We start from the raw sequence: 23,925 nt of genomic DNA, 5'->3' as shown, positions 1-23,925 counted from the left end.
ATATCTGAAAGTGTTAATGATAGTTATAATGGGTGGTACAATTATGGGTAATTTTGGTTTTCTTGTGTACTGTTGTCTGGGTAAGGATCTGAAAGTGACTCTGTCTCTTTCCTTTGGAACAATCTGCATGGACTTGAAAAGCTATTCTTGAATTCTAAGTATGTGCCCCACCACTCCCTTTTCAGGTTCAGATTATAAAATTGAAGGTGCTTTTAAAAAGTCTGATATTTGGATGAGTGGAATAACATCCTAATTAGAAGATCTTTTTCATGATAATATTTTGAGTGTTAACATATCTTACTTTTAGAGCTTTGTGTTTAGGTTGCAGTTTAGAACATTGTGCTAGTGAGGCCACAGTATTGTTTCATATCCAGATACTCTCAAATATGGCTGGGCGTATTACAGATGAGTTATAATATTTCGTATTTGCCTTGTCAATGCATAACTTTGAAGAAATGAATGACTTGGGTTTTAAGGAAAATGGATGGGAGGTGGGGGAAGGAGGGTGCTGTATGTGGATAAATCAGTATAAATATATGATTAGAAAAACTGCTCGAAGACCATGGGTTATTGAGTATTAAGTAGCTCTTTGCTTTATCCCTGTGTAAAGATAGACTTAAAAAATTTTTTTTAAAATTGTCTGAGTTAAATACCTGATGATTAGGAAAATTATCTTGACATTAAGACTTTATGTGAATAATACCAAGAATATACTGAGAATATTTTGAGTCTTTAAAAATGTCAGTTTTGAAGGCTATACAGTTAAGATGGAAATTTTTTGTAGAATACATTTTTTAAAAACAATACTATGATAGTAACCATAGAAGTATGACCTTTTTTTTCCTGTTGATTAATTCATTAAACCATTAGTACATATGTAAGGCAGGAACCCTAAATCTTATTGCCTTCTGATAAACTACTGACTACATATGATTAAATTCTAAAGAGATGAATATTTTTAATGGTAAAGTGGGTTAATATGAGAATTGATGTTAACAAGTAGAAAACAAAAGCATAATTTGGATAGAAAATTAGTTGGAGTTATTAAGTATATGATGTGATGTTATTGAACTGAGGTAGCTGATTTCGAATTAGTTCCTATTAAAATGATTGAGACTTGGCAGGCCATGGTGGCTGACTCCTGTAATCCTAGCACTTTGGGATGCTGAGGCAGGAGGAGGATCGCTTGAGGCCAGGAGTTCAAGTCCAGCCTGGGCAATCTAGTGAGACACATCTGTACAAAAAAAGAAAAATTAGCTAGGCATGGTGGTGGCACGTGCTTATAGTCCCAGCTCCTTGGGAGGCTGAGACAGGAGGATTGCTTGAGCTGCAGCGAACTATGATGATGTCACTGTAGTCTAGCTTGCGTGTCAGAGCGAGACCTGACTTTTTTTTTTTTTTGAGACAGAGTCTTACTCTGTCACCCAGGCTGGAGTGCAGTGGCAAGATCTCGGCTCACTGCAACCTCTGCTTCTGGGTTCAAGCAGTTCTTTTGCTTAGCCTCCCGAGTAGCTGGGATTACAGGTGCCTGCGACCACACCCAGCTAATTTTTGTATTTTTAGTAGAGATGGGGTTTCACTATGTTGGCCAGACTGGTCTTGAACTCCTGACCTGAGACAATCTACCAGCCTTGGCCTCCCAAAGTACTGGGGTTAGAGCTGTGAGCCACCGTGCCCAGGCTAGACCCTGATTCTTAAAAAAAAAAAAAAAAAAGAAAAAGGAAATATTAAGACCTGATGGGTACTATTGTGAGTTTAATATTTATTTACTGTTTAATTTTTATGTTTTCTTATAGGTGATTGGTCTGTTGGATGTTTTTACACCTGCAAGGTCTCTGGAGGAATTCAATGACGTGTGAGTAAATCTTTTGCATTTGCCTTCCTGATCTACAGAATGAAGACTAATAGCCCATGTCTATTCCTGAACCATTTAGCAACATACAGACTGGAAAAAAATTCTTTATTCCTATCATGCAACTCTTTTTGGGTGTAGGGTTGGATACCAGAAGATGAATGTTATGGGTGGTGCATGTTAGTATTTGCATCATTTCAGGTACAATTGTACCCCATTGAAGAGTCAGTCTTGAATTCTTACAGAAGTTCCATGGAGAAAGCAGTAGAGGGAGTTTTGACTATGGATTTTCTTTTCAAATTGTCTGTCCCAGGTTTTTTGTTGTTGTTTTTGTTTTAAAAGACATGAGGTCTTGTCATACTGCCCTGGTTGGAATCAAGCTCCTGGGCCGTAGTGATCCTCCCACTTCAGCCTCCTGAGGAGCTGGGACTATAAGCACATGCTATGTGCCTATAGTCTGGCTATGTGCCTAAAGTCTGACTGGTCCCAACTTTTAAAGGTGCTTTTCAAGAAATGTAATGGAACCCCAGCCATATAGGATCCCTCCTCTTTTATTGCCCATGCATGTTGGAGATGAACTTCATGCTGATCTTGAAGTATTCGATTTCTCCACTGGGATAAGGGGCAGACTCTACATGCTGAGAAAGGCTTCTTCTCCCAGCTTTGTAACCACGTCCGTTGTTTTAGCCTGGGATATCCCTAGAAAGCAGAGCCTGGGATTCTCAGGAACCAATAGTGGGGGCTAGGGAAAATGAAACAGAGAAGGAGAGAAAGCTTCTATAAGGATATGTTGTTGAATTGGTCACTACTATGGACAATTGGGCTGAAAACTGCCAAGATCTGAAAAGCTGTACATAATTCACCTCAGATGGGGATCATTAATCCACTGGCTCCAGACCTCATTGGCAAGAGTTGCCACATGTGTCATTAATGCCTTCACATGCCCAGGTTGCACTTTGGTGAGCACAAGACAGATTCCAGCAAGTGTTTCCGTGCATGTGTGAGCTGTCTACTCCAGTAGCTTTTCTAGTATCTGAATTGACATAGCTCTCTGCCCCAGTTCACAGATAACACTATACCATAAAAGAAAAAAAATCTTAAATGCAGTTACACTTTCGGTTTCCTTGAAATTTTGGCATTCATAAGTGGAAAGGGTTACTATTATGAAAGCCAAAACAGAATTGAAGATCATGACTTCTCTTCCTTAACCTCCATTCCCGCATTGTCCCCATGGCTGAACCTAACCAGTTTTTCCTCACCCTTATCCTGGTTTCAGTTTCTCCCATTCTTATCTTGGGCTGATCGCAAACATCACTTACTCCTTTCCCATGGAACACAAAGGGGATGTGTTTGAACTTGTATGTTTTGTCTAAGGAAAGGGAGAAAGAAATAAAGAAGATGAAATGGAAAGGGAAGAAGGAAAGGAAGCAAAAACATTTCTCCACCATTTGAATTTAGTTGGCACATAGTATGGCTGAGAGTAGAAGTTGAGAGAGGAGAATTTGGTCCACCTACAAGATCTCCTTGGCCACATTAACCTTGACCCTACTAATAAGAGTTTTAGAAACAAACAAAGGAAAAAAAATAGGCAATAACTAAGAAAAACTGTTCCTCTCACAGCCCTGCTTGGTACAAGAATATGGAGGCTTCCAGAGATTACTGGATGTTACCTAGGGGCATGTATATTATATGTTGAGCCCTACTGTATGCTATAGTTGGAAAAGGGAATATTGCAGAATGATGGTTTTTAAAAATAGTTTCCCTAAATGTGGAAGAAATGCCAAAGTAATGCGTTCGTGAATTACTTTGGAAAGCATTTGAGTTAGATCTGAGCTATATCCCGAAGTTTTAGGTATACTGAGGATGGACTTATATAGCAAAGGAAATGATGATTTGCTGACTTGTGCAAAGTGCAAAATGCTGTACTTTGGCCTAATAGGGCATTCTGGAACTGGATTAAGAACCTGTTTTTCCTATATGAAAAGGCCTTAATTAAGGCCAGTGTCTATTGAAGAGGTTAAGTGTTATTAAGGACCCAGCAACTACAAGTCTACCTTTGAACTAAAGTTTCATGCATTCATTCAACCATTCATTCATTCATTCAACAAATACAATGGCTGTTGAGCAGGAATCTGTTCTTTCTACTTAACTCTAGCTGGATTCTATTTTTTTTTTAAACAAGAACTGAGTTTACTTCTTGGAAGCAAATCTCATTACTACTTGTTGAGTACTTACCAAGTGCAGAACACTGAGCAGAGTATTGGAACAGGTTCAGAATAAACAGAAATAGTCTCCCTTCCTTTTGATGAAAGTGTCTGGTTGGGGGAAACAAATTCAAAACACTTGTATACAAGTTACCAATTGGCTGTATGACCTTAGACAAGTCACTTTACCATTATAGGCCCAGCATTTCCCTGTAAAATGATGAAAATTGAGGTCGTTGACTTCTGAAGTATTTTAAATTATAGAAAGTCTCTGAAAATAGAATGGACCTGTTTGCCCTTAGAAAAGTATTTCATTGTTTACTTTTTTTGTGGCGTTTGTATCACTGAAAAAAATCACTGTAGTTCAGGAATATAGTTACTTCCGTGTTTTTTTGAGACAGGGTCTTGCTCTGTTGTCACCCAGGTTGGAGTGCAGTGGCGAGATCTCAGCTCACTGCCACCCCCAGCACCCAGACTCATGCAATCCTCCCACCTCAATCCCCCAAGTAGCTGGGACTACAGGTGTGGGCCATCATGTCCAGCTAATTTTTATATTTTTGGTAGTGACAGGGTTTTGCCATGTTGCCTAGGCTGGTCTCAAACTCCTGAGCTCAGGCGTTTGCCCTCCTAGGCCACCCAAAGTGCTGGGATTACAGACATGAGCCACCATGCCCAGCCATTTCAGTGTTTGCTAAAGTTATTTTGGGATATTCATGGAAACTAAACATCTTCACCCACAGTTGCAGGGTTTGCAAATTTAAATACCTTCAAGGTCACACAAAGAACATAAATGAGGCTTGGTGTTGTACAACTGGGAGTGGTGGCGTCTGTGGCAAAATACATCTGCACCTCCTAAAAGTATTCCAATTCACATTGAAACAAAACAAGTGAACTAACAAAAACCTACACTCTGGCCAAACCAGACATAACTTGGGCTAGAGTGGTTCTGTAAGCTGCCTGTTTAGAGCAGGCTGTAATTTGAACACAAATGTTTAAATGCCAATTAGCAAAATCTGTAATTACTTTCAGATTTACAGTTTGGTTTTTTTAGAGGTGGAGTCTCGTCCTGTCACCCAGGCTGGCGTGCAGTGGATGATCTTGGCTCATTGCAACCTCTGCCTCTTAGGTTCAAGCAATTCTTCTACCTGAGCCTCTCGAGGAGCTGGGATTACAGGGGCACACCACCACGCCTGGCTAAGTTTTCTATTTTTAGTAGAGACGGGATTTTATATTTTGGCCAGACTGGTCATGAACTCTTGACCTCAAAAGTGATCCACCCGCCTCAGCCTCCCAAAGTGCTGGGATTATAGGCATGAGCCACTGTGCCTGGCCTACAGTTGGCTTTTAATCATGTGGTGCGTTTATTTGTTTATGTTTTAGTTAGCACTTTTAATTTGTCATATACAGTCATGCGTCAGTTAATGACTGGGATATGTTCTGAGAAATATGTCATTAGGTGATTTTGTTGTTGTGCAGACATAACAGAGTATACTTCCACAAAGCTAGATGGTATGATCTACACACGTAGTCTATATGGATGGTATATCTTCTTGTTCCTACGCTACAAACCTGCACGGCATGTTACTGTATTGGATACTGTAGGCAACTGTGACATGATGCTATGTGTTTGTGTATCTAAACATAACTAAACATAGAAAACATACAATAAAAATATGGTATCATAGGTCAGGCTCAGTGGCTCACTCCTGTAATCCCAACACTTTGGGAGGCTGAGATGAGTGGATCACTTGAGCCCAAGAGTTGGAGACCAGCCTGAGCAACACAGGGAAAACCTCTCTCTAAAAATTTTTTTAAAAATTAGCTGAGCATGGTGGCACATGCCTGTAGTCCTAGCTACTGGGGAGTTTGAGGTGGAAGGATCACTTGAGCCCAGAGGCAGTAGTTTCATTGATCCATGATTGCGCCATTGCATTCCAGCCTGGGCGACAGAGTGATATATGTAGTCCTCTGTTGACTGAAACATTGTTATGTGGTACATGACTACTTCAGATTTTTCCTATGTTTTAAATTTTAATTCTTACAAATGAAGACTATACCTTTGAGAAAGGACCAACAGCTAGTGCATTTTGAACATTAGAAACAATATACAGTTACCGAATCTAACAGATGGAGATGATTTTTGGAAAACATAGTGTTGAAGATGGATATACTGAGTTGCTTTTGACCACCACGTGATGTGGTTACAGAAGGCAAAATTTTGTAAAGCTATAATATATCTTGATCTCTTAAATGATTGGAAATCATTTGGACATTTCTGTTGGCTTCTTGATAGTAATATTTGGCAAGAGACTGCATGCATATATGTGCCTGTGTATACAGCAAATATTTAATTACCAGTAGAAATGCAAAAAAATAGCCAATATTTGAACCTAACCCCAGAACGAGCTGTAATTTAATATTACTACAATATTGCCTTTTCTGTGTGTGTGTGTGTGTGTGTGTGTGTGTGTGTGGTTTTTATTTTTCTTCCTTTTTGTAGTTGAGACTACAGGCTCACACCACTAGACTCAGCTGTTTTTACGTTTTTGTAAAGTTGAGGCCTTGCTGTGTTACCTTGATTGGTCTTGAACTCCTGGACTCAAGTAATCCTCCCACCTTGACCTCCCCAAATGCTAGGATATGAACCACCATGCCTAGCCTTTTTTCTTAACTGTAGTGGTTCTTTGCACGAGCATAGTTGGCAATGAAGAATTTTTTGATTCCTCCTGGGAACTTTTTCCTCAAATTTCATGGAAACTGAATTGTCATCAGTTAAGTGGAAATTAGTATTCTGATACTTTTTCCTTTATTTTACAAGTTCCCATCCCAGGCTTCTTACACTGAATTCCTTATCTCTGCTTCATTCTTGAAGAGGGAAATGAAAGTGGGGTTTTGGATTCTACCGTGATAGAACAGAAGACCTACAGCAAGGCTAATCAGCAGCCTTTGTTTCAGGGAAAGCCAATAAGGAGAGATCACTTCTCCTTCCACTTACTAACAATGAGTGTTCAACTAATAAGTTTAGCTTTTTATTTAACTTTTTATTTAAAAATTGCCAAAAGCACTGAATTGGTAAAGGAAGTTTCTGGATTTACATTTTAACCTGGTATTGTTCAATAAATATTTGAATACCTTATGCTAGGTACAGTAATAGTCTCTGAGGAATACAGAAATAACCAAGATTTGAGGCCCTTAATGGGAGAGAACAATGTAAATGATCAAACAAAATGCCGTGTCAGATCTGAAAGGTCCTACATGATTTGTTGTCCTGTGTACTCTAATCTAACCTTACCTAGCCCTCTGTCCACTCTGTCTCCACCCCAGTCACTCTGGCCTTTCGTTCTTTGAGTATTGCAACCATGTTTGCTGTAAGACCTTTGCACTATTGCCCTGGAACTCTCCCCACATACCCTACATGACTGTCTCCTTTCCTTCAGGACTCTACTCGAGGGTCTTCTCATCAGAAGCTCTTCTTTCATTACCACTCTAACTGAAGTAGTACCCCCACTGTCAATATTTACTCCTTACCTTGCTTTGTTCTTAGCAAATTTTGTTATTGTCTGTCTTCTCCCTCTGTTTGCAAGCTCTGTTGGATCATGGAGTTTGTTTTCTTCTTTGCTGAATCATTAGCACTTAGAACAGTAACGTGCACTCCATTGTTGGCTAAACAGGTGAACACAAGAATTGCAATGATAGGGCAGGTATAGAGTGCTAAAGGACTGCATAGTATGGCCACCTAAACCAGATGTGGGGTATCTATCAGGAAAGCCTCTGCAAAAAAGATGTGTACACAGAGGGCTTAATGGATGAAGGAGAGTTGGAAAGGTGGGGAAAGTGCAAGTTCATCCAGGGGCCAAGAGAGAGCTGGCAGAAGAGGTGTGTGTGTTTGGTGGGAATAGGGTGTATAAGACAAAAGATGAAGCTGGAATGGGGAGGGACTAGGTCTTTGGGCCTTTATAAGCTAAGCCTCATTAAGGAGGTTGCTTGAGAGAAGAAATCAAAGGGTACTGGAAACTGGAGGTGAGATTGGAAAAAGGATGGAAGATTTTACTTTTATGCGGGATGACATAGTTATAACTCTTTCCCCCTTCCTCCCCACACCAACACATCCCATAGTGTGTGATAAAAAGATACCATTTTAGCAGAGACAGTTTTCTCCTGGATCCTTAACACATTAGGAAATATTTTGGATGAGCATACTAACTGAAAATCTGAAATGGATTTAAGACTTTTCTGGGAACTGAAATTTATGTAATGATGCTTCTCATTGTTAATATCTGACTTTAATTTCTTTTGGTTTGCCTTCTTGCCAGCATTCCAACTATGTCCTTTCTTTAAAAACATGGTCTTATGCATGTGAGTGAAACTGACAAAGCATGTGGCTGGGCAGTTCTATAATATTAACTTTCTTTTTTTCAGCAACATCTTAGAGGATACAAAGGGCTTTCACATAAATTTTCTCGTTTGACACAACAACCCTGTGAAGTAGATGGTATTATCTCTAATTTTCAGATAAGGGAACTGAGATTGAGAGAGATGAACCTAATTGTATAATATCACATACAAAGTTGCATCTCTCCCTGGTCTTTTGGCTCTAAACCTATTTCTCATCAAATTTTCCTGATCTAAGGCTATGATTATATTTGAAAGTCTGCTACCCCTTCTTATTGAGTAAATACTGTGTTAAGTTCTATGTAAGATGCCAACACTAAGGGCCTGTCTCTGTTTTCCAATTGCTGTGGTCTTATTAAAGAAATGAGGCATTTCTTATTAAGAAACGCTTACCTAAAATAACTAAGGGCTGAGTCAAGTGTGTAATGTCTAGACAACTTACAGGGTGCTGCATGAACTCAGAATATTAGAGAAGCTTAGTGGAGAAAAGCCTCTGAAGAAGGTAATAACTGTGTACGAAGAAACAAATGGGATGGGATGTGGAAGCTGAAATTTATTTCAGACAGAGAATGAAGGAAATATGTAAAGTGTACAGAAATGAGATGTGTATGGAATGGACGAGATGTGTATGGAATGGAGAGTGTTAAATGAAAATAACCATTGATTCTTCTTTTGTACTTAGATAAAAATTGTGCATTAATGAATTCTTGTGTGTGTGTGTGTGTGTGTGTGTTTAGGACTATTCCTAATTTAGCTAATAAACATGATCTTTTTGGAAATAATGCTGAAAGAAATACCTAGCCTAGTTGCTTGAAACTTGGCTAAGTGCTCAAGATAGTGAATATAGGAGGAGAAGTGGTCTAGGAAAAAGATTAATGAGTTAACTATTTTTTTTTTTTTTTTTTTTTTTTGAGACGGAGTTTCACTCTTGTTACCCAGGCTGGAGTGCAATGGCGCGATCTCGGCTCACCACAACCTCCGCCTCCTGGGTTCAGGCAATTCTCTTGCCTCAGCCTCCTGAGTAGCTGGGATTACAGGCACGTGCCACCATGCCCAGCTAATTTTTTGTATTAGTAGAGACGGAGTTTCACCATGTTGACCAGGATGGTCTCGATCTCTTGACCTTGTGATCCACCTGCCTCGGCCTCCCAAAGTGCTGGGATTACAGGCTTGAGCCACCACGCCCGGCCAAGTTAACTATTGACATTTATATTTACAACTTATTTTTTTATCAGAGGTCTGCTGAAATGGGGATGGTGGGTGTTGAAACTCCTTGTAGATATTTTTACAAATTCACATTTGAAATCTAAGTAAGTTACATGTCTCTTAAGAAAATATCATTCAGTTTTTGCTTGACATGATCAAAAAGATGCCACCTTTTTCTCAGATTAGTTTTAAAAGGTGAAGAAGCTTCAAGGCCTAGCTTAGAGTTTAAGTCCTTCAGCAATCTATCTCTAATTCACTCTTTCCTAAATCTGTGCTGGGGCCCTCTCCTGTGTGTTCTCTAGCACCATATATCCTTATAGCTATAATCATGCTTTATTATGATTATATATTTATATATGCCTTCCTTTCATCCAAATGCTGTATCTGTCTTTCCCACTGCTACATCCCCAGTGCCCAAAAATACATATTTGTTGATGGAGTGATAGAATGAATGAATGACTTTGCGCTGTCACTTTTTATAACTGGTTGATGATTTGGTTGTCTGAAAGCATGCTCAGTGCTCTCTCCTTTGACTGGCTTTTCTGTTTTCATCCTGTAATGTATGTAGACTGTATGGTAAAATATTGAGTCTAGTTTGATTGATGCAGGTAATGTAGAGGGCATCTTTTAGTAACCTTTGCTTCAAGTGAGAATAATTTGTTATGAAATAAGCTTGCTAAGCTGCCTACTTGGCTGCTGAATGGTTCTTTTACCCCTATATTAGAACAGTCTGGTCTGCTTACTAGGTAATATCTTTGGCACACATATTTCAATAAAATGAGCCCTTGTCTTGTCTTCCTAGTTGTACTCTATGAGTTGTCCTGAGTCATTCAGTGATAATTGAGTGCCTACTATCTATCAGACACTGTTCTTGGTACTTCAGATACTACAGGGAACAAAAAATAACCCTGTCCTCCATGAACGTTATACAGGCAGATAACAATAAATAACAGTAAGCATATAAAAATAGAAATTACATAGTGTGTTAGCAGACAATAATACTATGACTAAAAAGAAAAGGTAGAACAGGAAGGGGAAATTAGGAGTACAAGGGCGGCAGAAAGATAGAATTTAAAATGGAGTAGTAAGGGTAGGCCTTATTGAGATGAATTTTGAGCAAAAATTTGAAGTAGAAGAATTAGACCTCGGGATATCTAGAGGAAGAGCATTCCAGGCAGAAGAGGCAGTCAGTGCAAAGGTCCTGAGGCAGACTGCATAATATATTGGAACTGGAGCAAGGAGGCCAGTGTGGAGGTGAGTAAGAGAAAACTGTGAAATCAGAGACATAATTGGGGGCAGTGTACTGGATTATGTAGGACTTTATCTGCCATTGAAAGGAATTTTGTGTTTTACTCTCAGTAAAATAAGGAGCCTTTTGAGGAAAGGAGTGTCCTGATCTGATTTTTATTTCTAAAGAATCACTCTTGGCTGGGTGTAGTGGCTCACGCCTGTAATCCAAGCACTTTGGAGGCCAAGGTGGGCGGATCACCTGAGTTCGGGAGTTCAAGGCCAGCCTGACCAACATGGTGAAACTCCGTCTTAAAAAGAAAAAAAAAAGAATCACTCTGTCTCCTGTGTTGAGAATAGACTGTAATAAGTCTCCAGGATCACTGGGTGAGTTGCAGAAGCTTGTGGTTACAAATTGTCAATCCCTGTGATTCTTTTAAGTACCCTGTTTAAATATGTAAGAAATGCTTTTTTTTTTTTGGCCTTTTGGTAACTGCTTTGAATAGGATTAATAGTAGTAAGAGATGCCAGTCTATAGATACAGAAGACTTTTTTTTCTACATAGGTTCTTTCTGATTTTTTTCTATGCTTTAAAAAGCCGAGGGTCTGGGGGAAAGGGGTGAGGATGGCGGCGCTGGTCTTAACAGTTGGGTATTATCCAAGAAGTAGAAATGAAGCTGTAGAATGGGGTGCTGTCTAGAGTACTGAAAAGCATTTATGAGAGTTCTTCCTTCTTGCTGTCACAGTACATTTTACTAACAGGAGTCACTTTGAGAAAGTGATTTGTGCTCTCTATACTTTGATTAAATTTAAAGGAGACCAACTTCACCAGAAAAGTGAAAAACAAGATTTGTATCAGTCCATGAAATTCTTTTCAACTTTTAGCCTAATAAAGTCCAGCTTACTTAATTCCTTTGTAAAGATGTGAGAACTAGATAGCTTTCAACCATACTCAAATCTAACCTTCCTTAATTTACTTTAGGTATTATATACATTGACAATATTAGGCATGTCTTTACTAAAACGTAATTGAATATGATTTCCAGAAACAAATACTGTAGAAACCATGTGACTCTCCATCAATGCCTCTTTTGGAATGTACTTACTTAAAATGTGTTCCTCTATATTCCTTGTCCCCCATCCTGCTCATTATTTTTAGAAGTTGGTGCATCTTCCATAAACCATCAGCATTTTTACATGATGCTTGCTTTTGTTCCTTGTTGCAAGACTTATTTTGAAAATCTTTCTATGTGGGAGTTAGAATTTAACAATTGGTGGTCATGGATTGGTCTTTGGGTCTCCCAGAAACAATGTATAGTGATTAGGTTAGTTCCTGCAAGATGCTTCTGCCATAAATAATGCCTTTAAGTTTATTTCATTGTAGCTTAGTAGTAATGCTTGATAGCTATTACTGTATAGACTGATTAATCTTATAAACTTGCATAATGTTTGGCAGTCTCACCCTCACTCTGTACGTTTTTTAGTGATACAATGGATATGGTCTCTGAGGGGGGAAGGATTCGAGAGAAATTACATAGTGGTAAAATGTTCTAACTAAAAGCATGCTCTCTCCCTTGGGCCATGCAGTCAGTGGTCCTCTGGCTGCATAAGATTTCTTAAGTCACTGGTAACCATTTAAACACAATAGTTGTACTTGAAGTTGCTATGGTTTCATTAGTAATTTTGCCTAACACCTTTGTGAACTAGCTCAGGCATATTAGTTAGGACTTTTAGGTTTTATTTAAAGATAAGTTATGTTTGTCTCTTCTCTGTAAAATTATTTAGGAAAGTTGAGAGAATAACCTTGTTATTATGCAATGTCAAAAAATGTAATTATGTGCAAAGCAGTCTTATAAGACTGAAATTGGATTCTTTCTTCCTCAGTTTATGCATCTATTTGGGGTTAAAAAAATACAGTGACTATGATTAGGACAGAATATTGCTATGTTCTTGCCAGCCTTCTTTATTAGTTAAGATTAACTTTGACAGTAAATACAGAATTGAGAATTATGAAGGAAATTACTCAGATATATTGCTTCCCTAGTTATTGTGACATTTATGCAAATTTTTAAAAAGTTCATTCCCTTGATGTAAATTTTGTATTAGCTGAAAGAATTCTTGGAAGAATATGTGGTGTGATTAGGATCATGGTCTGTGGGGTCAGACAGTTTTAGATTCAACTCCTGACATTCCTACTCTTTTTGACCATGAGTAGATGGCTTCTCCTTGTTCTGTCTCTGTTTCCTTGTCAATGAAATGGGAATGCTAATGGACATTATCTCACAGAGTTATTGGGAAGAGTACATGAGATATGGACATAATAAACTGCTTACTGCAGTGCTGGGCACAGAATAAGTGCTAGTTAGTACCTTTGGTTATGTTACGTTGAGACTGGAACATCTCTTGAATCTAAACATTTCAGTCTCATTTACTTATTAAATTATATTTAGAGTCTACTCTTTCCTCAAGGCAGTAGAAACATACAAGTTTTAAAAATATGAAATGCTAAAATCTTACCTTAAGGTTACCACTAGGTTAAGTCCTGTTGATCTTCATGAAATTAAGAACTGACCATGGCTGCCCTACAGGGAAATTATGACAGAAAAAAATTCCATTCCTCTTGGAGGACAGAAAGGAATAAATATAGTATATTAGTTTTATGTGTAGGTCACACGTTTATTCTTACAATACATTAATAATAGATCTAAATTGCTGACCTGCTTTCCTCCAAAATTCATAAAAAATGAAAATAGAAATGAAATGAAATCAGCATTCTTTATAGTTCAGCTGATATATATTATTACCCAACCTCAGGAATAAAAATGATTCTTAGACGGTAAATAAAACTCACCCTTATTTTTAAAAATTCAACCTCTTAGTCAGGTGCAGCCTGTAATCCCAGCACTTTGGGAGGCCGTGGCAGGAGTTTGAGGGAGGCCTGAGGTCAGGAGCTCATGACCAGCCTGGCCAACATGGTGAACCCTGTACTAAAAATACAAACATTAGCCAGAGCCAGGTGTGGTGATGCGTACCTGTAATTCTAGCTACTCGGGAGGCTGAGGCAAGAGAACTACTTAATCCTGGGTGGCCTAGGTTGCAGTTAGCTGAGATTGCACGACTGCACTCCAGCCTGGGTGACAGAGCAAGACTCTGTCTGCCAAAAAAAAAAAAAGAGCAAAAAAAAAAAAAATCAGCCTTTTTAGTACCGATCTACTTTTTATGTTTCCATAGCTGTGTAATACAGTAATGAGTGAGTTAAGGCATTGTGTATAGAATATGTGTGGTGAACCTGTTGGACTTGAATGTAATCATTCCCTAATCTTACTACATAAAGATGGGATTAATAAACAGTACCACACCTGTGAGGAGAAGTTCTGGAATGCCTCATCTTTCCTCCAGATAAAACATGTTCCTCCTTCCTTTATGGTAAATGCAGGAATATTGTCAATGAACAAAATCCTTTTACCAGTCATTCCTGAAAAAGAATTAGAGTTTGAAAATCAAAAAATACTCCTATTTTATAACCTATAATGTGGAAGGCTTAGAATGAGGTAAAAATGTAGTGGTGGATTTAAAACTACAAGATACTTTATTCTAGCCGTGCACTAAGTTATACTGTGTATTTGTCATGCAAGAATAACATTTTTAAGAAAACTGATATTGACCCATGTATCTTTCTAATTCCTATCTTTGCTTTTGTTGTTTTCTCTTTTATTTTTTGTAGAGGTGGGATTTCCCTATATTGCCCAGGCTGATCTCAAACTCCTACTTCTGCCTCCCAAAGTGCTAAGATTATAGGTGTGAGCCACAAAGCTCGTCCTGTTTTCTTTTTTCTTGAGATAACTTGGAAAAAGATGTCAAATAGGAATGAGTATGAAATGTTTAGAATAGATGGCAGGTAGTTAAGTTAGAATAGTAATGGTGGGAGGCTGAATTGGGAGGATTGCTTGAGACCAAGAATTAGAGCCCAGCCTGGGCAACATAGTTAGACCCCCATCTCTAAAAAAAATTGTTTTTCAAATTAGCTGGGCGTAGTGGTGCACACTTTTAGTCCTAGCTGCTCAGGAGGCTAAGGTGGGAGGATCACTTGAGCCCAGGAATTTGAGCTTGCAATGAGCTACTATGATTGTGCCACTGCATGACAGAGCATGACCCTGTCTCTAAAAAAAAAAAAAGAATAGTGATGTTGAAACTGAGGTAATGAGGTGCCCCTCCTCAGTGCCCCCCGCCAAAAAAATGAGTGGTTATTAACTTTTAACTGTCATCGTGGTTCAGCTACCATTTTAAAGGAAGGGTGGCCTTCCCTTAAAAACTTACAAAAGTCAGGCCAGGCAGTGTCGTATGCCTGTAATCCCAGCATTTTGGGAGGCCTAGGTGGGGTGAATCATGAGGTGAGGAGTTCAAGACCATCCTGGCCAAGATGGTGAAACTTTGTCTCTACTAAAAATATAAAAATTAGCTGAGCATGGTGGCACGCACCTGTAGTTCCCGCTACTCGGGAGGCTGAGGCAGGAGAATCGCTTGAACCCAGGAGGTGGAAGTTGCAGTGAGACAAGGTCACACCACTGCACTCCAGCCTGGTGATAGAGTGAGAGTCCATCTCAACAACAACAAAAATTACAAAAGTCTTGTGAAGATAAGAGCTTTCTTAGGGGTTCTAGATTGTTATGTAACTTTTCACTAATTTCTAGGTATCTGGTGACCCATCTCATGGGGGCAGATCTGAACAACATTGTGAAATGTCAGAAGCTTACAGATGACCACGTTCAGTTCCTTATCTACCAAATTCTCCGAGGTCTAAAGGTACAGATAATATAAATAATAATTTTTAAAAATGAATTCTCCCTTTCTTCCCTCCTTTTAGGGCTTAAACAAATAAACAAGTAAACAACTTTTCTTATGGAAAATTCAAACACACAAAATCACAAGTAAAAGTCGTAGTACGATAAACTGCCATATTCACTCATTGACAACAGTTATTATTGACATATGGCCAATTATGTTTCTTTTGTATTTCCCAAGCCCTGGATTATTTTAAAGCAAGTCTAGACATTATATAATACCACCAATAGATACTTCAGTATGCATATCTAAAAGATAAGGACTCTTCATTCTTACATCTAAATAGTAATTTATTGATGTAATCTAATATCTGGTCAGTGTAATGTTGAGATTTTTAAAAAATCCTCAAGGAAGACTAATTTATTTATTCATTGGAGGGGCAGATAAACAGTATTTTAAAATTAAACCATCTTTGATATTTAGCTGCCTTGAGTCCTGTTGAGCTCCAGAGTACCAACCAGAAAATAGATTAAAAGCTCAACTGAGTGGAGTCAATAGCTGTGGAAATTATAGTTATGGTAAATGTACTCAATACTGATAGTTACTTATGCTAATTTCTAATCTTACTGTTAACACTAGTAGTTCTTATTGATTCATGAAAATATGCAGCAAATATATAATATGACAATAGAAGCTTGGAATAACTTTGAGTTTTTTCTCTTTTGCAGTATATACATTCAGCTGACATAATTCACAGGGTATGTATTGTGTCTTTGATTACATTATTTTGGGGAAGTGGGGTGAGGGTGGAAGAATGGCATTTAGCCAAGATCCTAATCTAAACTTACTTTAGCCATTGAAATGTGGATTGATTGCAACTTTTCTCTAGGTTTAGACTGCTTAAAGAAAGAAAATGTATAGGTTTTTTTCTATGTAAGGCTAACGTGGACTAGATTTTGACTGTAGGATGGAGATTGTCTTTTGATAGCTGGATGAAGTCTTTTATGTCTAGTTCCTCATTATTTCCTGTAGGAAGAGAATTGATCATGCCTTATAAAGTTGATCCTGTCTTCTCTGTACTTGTTTCCTAGGACCTAAAACCTAGTAATCTAGCTGTGAATGAAGACTGTGAGCTGAAGGTAAAATGAAGAGACAGTAGTCATTGTTTGCTTTACTTTGAGATTATATGTTTGACTAAGCAGGCAAACTTTCATAGGGAGTAGATTTATGAGCCATGACTATCTGAAATTCATATTGTTTTTATTATCAGAGTTTGAAATTTAAAACATTTCTCAGTAAGCTAAGTGACATTAGAAGTAGCATCACTTGTTTTTATTTTAACATAAAGTTAAATTAGAAATTTAATATATTAATCATAATAAAGGAAGATAATAGTCAAATACAAAGTAAGCAATGCTGAAGAGGTGATAACTAGATTAAATAGATTCCTAAGAGGAAAAATGGCAGAAACTTATCCACTCAAAATAAGTCAAATAAAAGATAAGTGAATTGTTTCTAAAGAGCAAGTAGCTCTAGAACTTGCTTTGTTCCATTTCATTTTTTTAACTTAAAAAAAATTTCCATTAAAATGCAACATTTTGTGTACAGTTTGGCAAAATTATATATCCACTTAACTGTCACATTTATGATAAAGAATTTTTTTTTTCTTTTGAGGTGGAGTCTCGCTCTGTCGCCCGGTCTGGAGTGCAGTGGTTTGATCTCAGCTCACGGCAACCTCCACCTCCCGGGTTCAAGTGATTCTCCTCCCTCAGCTTCCCGAGTAGCTGGGACTACAGGGGCATGCCACCATGCCCAGCTAATTTTGTATTTTTAGTAGAGATGGGGTTTCACCATGTTGGGCAGGATGGTCTTGATCTCCTGACCTTGTGATCCGCCCTCCTTGGCCTCCCAAAGTGCTGGGATTACAGGCATGAGCCACCACTCCTGGCCAAGAACATTTCTGTTACTTTAAAAAGTCTGTTGTGCTCCTTCCTTGTCAATCCCCACCTCTCTGCCCCTAACTCTGGCTCAAGGCAACTATGGATCTGCTTCTAACACTATGATTAGGTTTATCTTTTCTGGAGTTTCATGTACATGGAATCATACAGTGTGTATTTTTGTGTGTCTAGCCTTTGCTTAGTGTAATGATTCTGTATTGTTGTGTGTATCAATGTTTTTTTCCTTTTTATTGCTAATAGTATTTTGTTTTATGAACATATCAGAATTTTTAAATCTATCCACCTGCTGATGGACGTTTGCTTTAGTTTGAGTTTGAGGCTATGTAAAGCAACCGTGAATATTCATGTGCAAACCTTTGTGTGGACATAAGTTCTCATTGCGCTTGATTAAATACCAAGGAGTGACATTTTTGTTTTGCTTTTTGTAATTTCAGTTTTTTGAGTTCTCACTGTTTGTTTATGATGCACTCTAAGCATGGACCAGGAAATCTCTTTATAAAAGTGCTATCTTGTTTTCCTTTTTAAAAAGGCAACAGAGTTGTTGTTTTCCCCTGCCTGTTTATAAGTCTTAACAGTTTGTCTGTTCCTCTTCTGCCCTTTAGATCCTGGATTTTGGACTGGCTCGGCACACAGATGATGAAATGACAGGCTACGTGGCCACTAGGTGGTACAGGGCTCCTGAGATCATGCTGAACTGGATGCATTACAACCAGACAGGTATTACTTGCACTGGTTATTTAGGGCCTTATTTTAAAATCCTATGTTGGATGCATTTGGGATTCTCAGAAGTAGAGATTATGGGAGGGGAAAGAAATATCTTTTCTTCCCTCAGTGATCCTTTTAAAGTCTACAAGTGAAAATATTTTACTTGCTCAGGTGGGGAAGTGGGGTTTTATATACAGCTTTTAAACCTTGTGATTTAGCAATTGGGTTTTTATTTATTTAGATTTTGAATTTATTCTCTGAGTACTTATACCTGAAGACAATGAGTCCATAATTTTAATCCCTCAATATTACTTGGAAGAATCTACCATTCTTTTGCCCCTTTTTGAACAGCTTATTTATCTTAAGTATGTTACCCCACCTTTGAACAGCCCTTTAGTGGGGTAAAGATCTTAATAAGCTCATTTATTTCTGTAAAAATGAGTATGATTGTTGAGGCTCAGAGGTTTTAAATAGTAATTTGAATATTTCACTCCTAGTTATGGTTTTATTTGTTGCCAAGTATAATAACAGTGACATTGCATGTACTTTTATTTCTCTTTAATATTGCCAGTTGATATTTGGTCAGTGGGATGCATAATGGCCGAGCTATTGACTGGAAGAACATTGTTTCCTGGCACAGACCGTATCCTTTAAAAAGTTTTGGATTCTTGTTTCTTATTTGTATTCTGGTGTCCATGGATGTATACTCCTTTTACTTATCTCTAGGCAGGGCTCTCAGTTTTTTGCTTTTATAGTCCAGATAATACGTTATGAGGCCTTCCTTCTTACTGAGTACCTTGCCTTGCCAAGAAAGAGGCTTCAGTTTACTTTCATGAGTTGGAAAAAATTCCTCATAAGCTGAAAAACCCTTCAAATCTGTCATCTTTTTGCAACAAACCCTTATTAATCATCCCACAGTGGTTCTGAGACCTGAGCCTACTCATGAAAAGCTCTGGATCCCAATGACAGGTTTAGTTTACTTGTTTAAACACTTAATGAGTACAAGATACCCATTTATAATTTAAGGGCGTCTTGCTATTATGTTTGTTTTATGTATTAAAAAGGCTATGTTTGGTACCTGCAATGATATACTGTTTATTCGTTATGTTTGTTGTTTGACAACAAATAGTAAAAGCAAGGACTGACAAGGTTACCCTGTCATGTGCTTTTTTTTTCCCCAGCACAGCTTTATCTCAGATTGCAGCCAAACCAATTAATTTACTCCCAGACTTACTGTCTAGTTTATGGTTTATTATAGCCCCTTTATTTTAGCTCCTTTTCTATCTGCTGTATGCTTGTTTCATGGTTTAGTAATAATGTCATGAAAATGTGATTTATTGGAACTCTCATCAGTTCTCCATCTCTTGACCTCGTGATCTGCCTGCCTCAGCATCCCAAAGTGCTGGGATTACAGGCGTGAGCCACTGTGCCTGGGGGTTCATTTTTTAATACATGAGAATTCATTTCAAAATTTTGGTTTTAGTAATTTTTTTGTATTCTACTTGGTTCTTTTTCAGACAGATGTTCTCTCCTGAATTGTAAAAGTTGAATTCAAAGGATTTGTATTTGTAATTTACTTAACCTTCTCTTGTAAGTTGCCATCTGTGTAGAGACAGCTTTGGTTGCCTGACAAGAAGAAAAGAGGAAAGTGTTTCCCATTATCTTTTCCTGCCTGAACTATACAGTCACTTGTGTTCCGGCATAGTGGTTCTTAACCCTCCCAGTTACTCTAGCAGCATAAAGAGACTATTACTTCCCCCATCAAATCAACATGGTACCCTAGGATTTCTCCTTCGTTTTTTGTTTCAGTTACCTTTTACTTGTTTCTTAGAAATTTGGTATATATAATTAGCAATACATGTGTGGGTTTAATTCTGGACTCTCAATTCTATTCTACTGGTTTATATATCTATCCTTATGGCAGTACCACACTGTTTTGATTACTGTAGCTATATAGTAAGCTTTTAAATCAGGAAGTGTGAGTCTTCCAGCTTTGTTCTTCTTTTTCAAGATGGCTTTGACTATTCTGGATTTGTTCTTCTTTTTCAAGATGGCTTTGACTATTCTGGATCCTTTGTAATTCCATATGAATTTGACAATTGGCATTTTTATTTCTGCAAAAAAAAAAAAAGGCTTTAGAATTTTGATAGGGATTGTGTCAAATTTTTAGATCATTTTTAAGTAATATTGACATCTTAACACTATTACATCATCTTGTTCATGAACACAGGCTTTCTTTCCATTGAAGTCTTCAATTTTTTTCAGCAGTGTTTTGTAGTTTTCAGTTGTAAAGTCTTTCACCTTGGTTAAATTTTTTCCTAGGTGTTTTATTCTTTTAGCTGTGATTATAAATGGAGTTTCTTTGGTGTGTTCATTGTTGGTATATAGAAACAAAACTAATTCTTGATTGTTGATCTTATACCCTGCAAATTTGCTCAATTCGTTTATTAGCTCTAGCAGTTTTCGTCTAGATTCTTTGGGATTTTCTATATTTATATATAGGGTCATGTTGTCTGCAAATAGAGAAAGTTTTGTTTCTTCCTTTCCAATTTAGATACTCTTAATTCTTTCCCTTGTCTAATGGCTCTGTTTAGAACTCCACTACAATGCTGAATAGCAGCAGTGAAAGTAGGCATCTTTGTCTTGTTCCTGTCTTAGGGGGAAAGCTTTCAGTCTCTTCCCATTGAGTATGATGTTAGCTGTTGGTTTTTTATAAATGCCCTTTATCATGTTACGGAAGTTTTCTTCCGTATTAGTCCATTTCACATTTCTATAAAGGAATACCTGAGACTAGGTAATTTATCAAGAAAAGAGGTTTATTTGGTTCACAGTTACACAGCTGTAAAAGAAACATGGTGCCAGCATCTACTTCTGGTCAGGACCCCAGGAAGCTTTCACTTATGGCAATAGGGGGAATAGGCATGTCACATGGTGAGGGAGGGAGCAGGAGAGATGCCAGACTCTTTTAAACAACCAGCTTTTGCATGAACTAGTAGAGCAAGAACTCACTCGTTAACATGGGGAGGGCACCAAACCATTCTTGAGGGATCCAAGACCCTAACACCTTCAGTCAGGCCCCACCTACAACATTGAGGATCACATTTCAACATATTTGGAGGGGACAAAACATCCAAACCATATCCCCTTCTATTCAAAGTTTTCTGAGTATTTTAATCTGAATTTTAAATGTCATTAAAATTTTATTTAGATTACATTTAAACTTAATTACACGTGGCTAGTGGCATTGGTTTATGCATTTTTAGATCTCTTCAAGTTGTCTTCCTGTTTTACTTTTTCTTGGGTTTTGTAATTAGTCTCCTTCTTGAGAGATTATTTTGGTACTTGATTGTTAGCAATTCCTGGATTTCTTTTAAAGACATAAGAAATACCAGGGAGGGGACAAGATGGCCGACTAAAAATAACCGCGGTCAGAGACTACCACCAAGAAGAATGAAAACAGGGAAGGTATCCTGTACTGGCAACTGAGGTATTCAGGTTCTCTCAGTGGGACTGACTAGGCAGTTGGTGTGACCTATGGAGAGTGAGGAAAAGCAGGGTGGAGCGACATCCCACCTGGGAGCTGCACAGGGCAAGGGGAGCTCTCACCCCCAGCCAAGGTAGGTAGTGAGTAATTGTGCTACCCTGTCCGGGAAATCACTCTTTTTCCAAGGATCTGTGCAACCTGTGAATCAAGAGATGGCCCTCATGAGCACATGCCACCAGGGTCTTGGGTTCCAACCACAGAGCTATGCAGATTCTCAGGAGCCTCTTGACTGGAGACTACCTAAGACTACTGAGTTCCTTGGGGGAGTGTTGGCTGTCATTGCCGAAGCTCCATTCTGCCCACAGTGCAAACTCTAGAGCAGTGGTGGCAGATCATGGCCAGACTGACTCTTTAGGCTGGATCCTGGACCCTGACCTATCCCTCTTCATGGGGTGGGGTCTCTCTGTGGGAATTTCAGCAACTCCAGCCAGTGGTTTTACAAACATAATTCTGATCTCCCTGGGATGAAGCCCCTGGTGGGAGGCATGGCCACGATCTTCACATATCATCAGACTTAGTCTTTCCCTTTGCTGGCTCGCAGGAATCCAGGCCGTCTGGATGAGTGGTATTCCCTCCAGTGCAGCACACCTCCTCCACCCAGGGGCAGCCAGAATGCTTCTTTAAGTGGGCCCATGCCTCTTGACTGGGTGAGACCCCTGAACAGGGGTTGCCAGACACCTAATATAAGAGCATTCCTGCTGGCATTGGGTTGGTGCCCCTCTGGGACGGATCTCCCAGAGGAAGGAACAGGCAGCCGTCTTTGCTGTTCTGCAGTCTCCACTGTTGACACCTCCAGGTACAGAAGGGACCCAGGCGAATAGGGTCTGGAGTGGACCCCCAGCAAACTGCAGCAGCCCTACAGAAGAGGGGACTGACTATTAAAAGCAAAACAAATGGAAAGCAACAACAACAGCATTAACAAAAAGGTCCCCACCAAAGCCCCTCCAAAGGTCAGCAGCCTCAAAGATCGAAGCTAGATAAACTCATGAAGATGAGAAAGAATCAGTGAAAAAATGCTGAATACTTAGAAAGCCAGAGTGCCTCTTCTTCAAATGATCACAGCACCTCTCCAGCAAGGGCACAGAAGTGGGCTGAGGCTGAGATGGATGAATTGACAGAACTAGGCTTCTGAAGGTAGATAATAATGAACTTCATTGAGCTAAAGGAGCATGTTCTAACCCAATGCAAAGAAGCTAAGAACCACGATAAACATTACAGGAGCTGTTAACCAGAATAACCAGTTTAGAGAGGAACATAAATGATAGAGATGAAAAACACAACACGAGAACTTCACAATGCAACCACAAGTATCAATAGCCAAATAGACCAAGTGGAGGAAAGAATTTCAGAGCTTGAAGACCATCTTGCTGACAAGATTAGAGGAAAAAAGACAAGATTATAGAGGAAAAAGAATGAAAAGGAATGAACAAAATCTCTGAGAACTATGGGATTATATAAAAGGACTGAACCTGCAATTGGTAGGAGTACCTGAAAGAGTTGGGGAGAATGCAACCAAGTTGGAAAACATGCTTCAGGATATCATCTAGGAGAACTTCCCCAACCTAGCAAGGCAGGGCAACATTCAAATTCAGGAAATCTCTAGAGAACCCCAGTAAGAAATTCCATGAGAAGATCAATCCTAAGACACATAGTCATGATTCTCCAAGGTTGAAATGAAGGAAAAAATACTAAGGGCAGCCAGAGAGAAAGCCCAGGTCACCTACAAAGGGAAGCCCATCAGACTATAACAGTGGACCTCAGCAGAAACCTTCTCAGCCAGAAAAGATTGGGGGCCAATATTCAATATTCTTAAAATAATTTCCAACCCAGAATTTCATATCTGAACAAACTAAGCTTCATAGGTGAAGGAGAAATAAAGTCCTTTTCAGACAAGCAAATGCTGAGGGAATTCATCACCGTGACCAGGCTCGCCTTGCAAGAGCTCCTGAAGGAAACACTAAATATGGAAAGGAAAAACTAGCCACTGCAAAAAACACACTGAAGTACAAAGGCCAATGACTCTATGAAGCAACTACATCAACAAGTCTGCAAAAT

The 23,925-nt window shown here is 38.7% G+C and overlaps 1 protein-coding gene across 3 annotated transcripts in view; it reads left to right on the top strand.

Moving 5' to 3' along the window:
- MAPK14 (mitogen-activated protein kinase 14) overlaps positions 1 to 23,925 on the top strand; it is an 83,158-nt gene that overhangs the window by 35,714 nt on the left and 23,519 nt on the right. For all 3 annotated transcript variants that reach the window (XM_012461590.2, XM_012461589.2, XM_064361120.1), the window contains exons 3-8: positions 1,797 to 1,855; positions 15,573 to 15,684; positions 16,392 to 16,421; positions 16,755 to 16,802; positions 18,224 to 18,338; positions 18,898 to 18,969. In XM_012461590.2, the coding sequence (XP_012317013.1) occupies positions 1,797 to 1,855; positions 15,573 to 15,684; positions 16,392 to 16,421; positions 16,755 to 16,802; positions 18,224 to 18,338; positions 18,898 to 18,969 (436 nt within the window). The remainder of the gene's footprint in view (positions 1 to 1,796; positions 1,856 to 15,572; positions 15,685 to 16,391; positions 16,422 to 16,754; positions 16,803 to 18,223; positions 18,339 to 18,897; positions 18,970 to 23,925) is intronic.

This window comes from Aotus nancymaae, unplaced genomic scaffold (assembly GCF_030222135.1).
Source record: "Aotus nancymaae isolate 86718 unplaced genomic scaffold, 86718_ANA_hifiasm-v0.15.2.pri h1tg000040l, whole genome shotgun sequence".
Classification (NCBI taxonomy): domain Eukaryota; kingdom Metazoa; phylum Chordata; class Mammalia; order Primates; family Aotidae; genus Aotus; species Aotus nancymaae.
The sequence above is the reverse complement of the archived record's forward strand: the minus strand, read 5'-3'. Positions and strand labels throughout refer to the sequence as shown.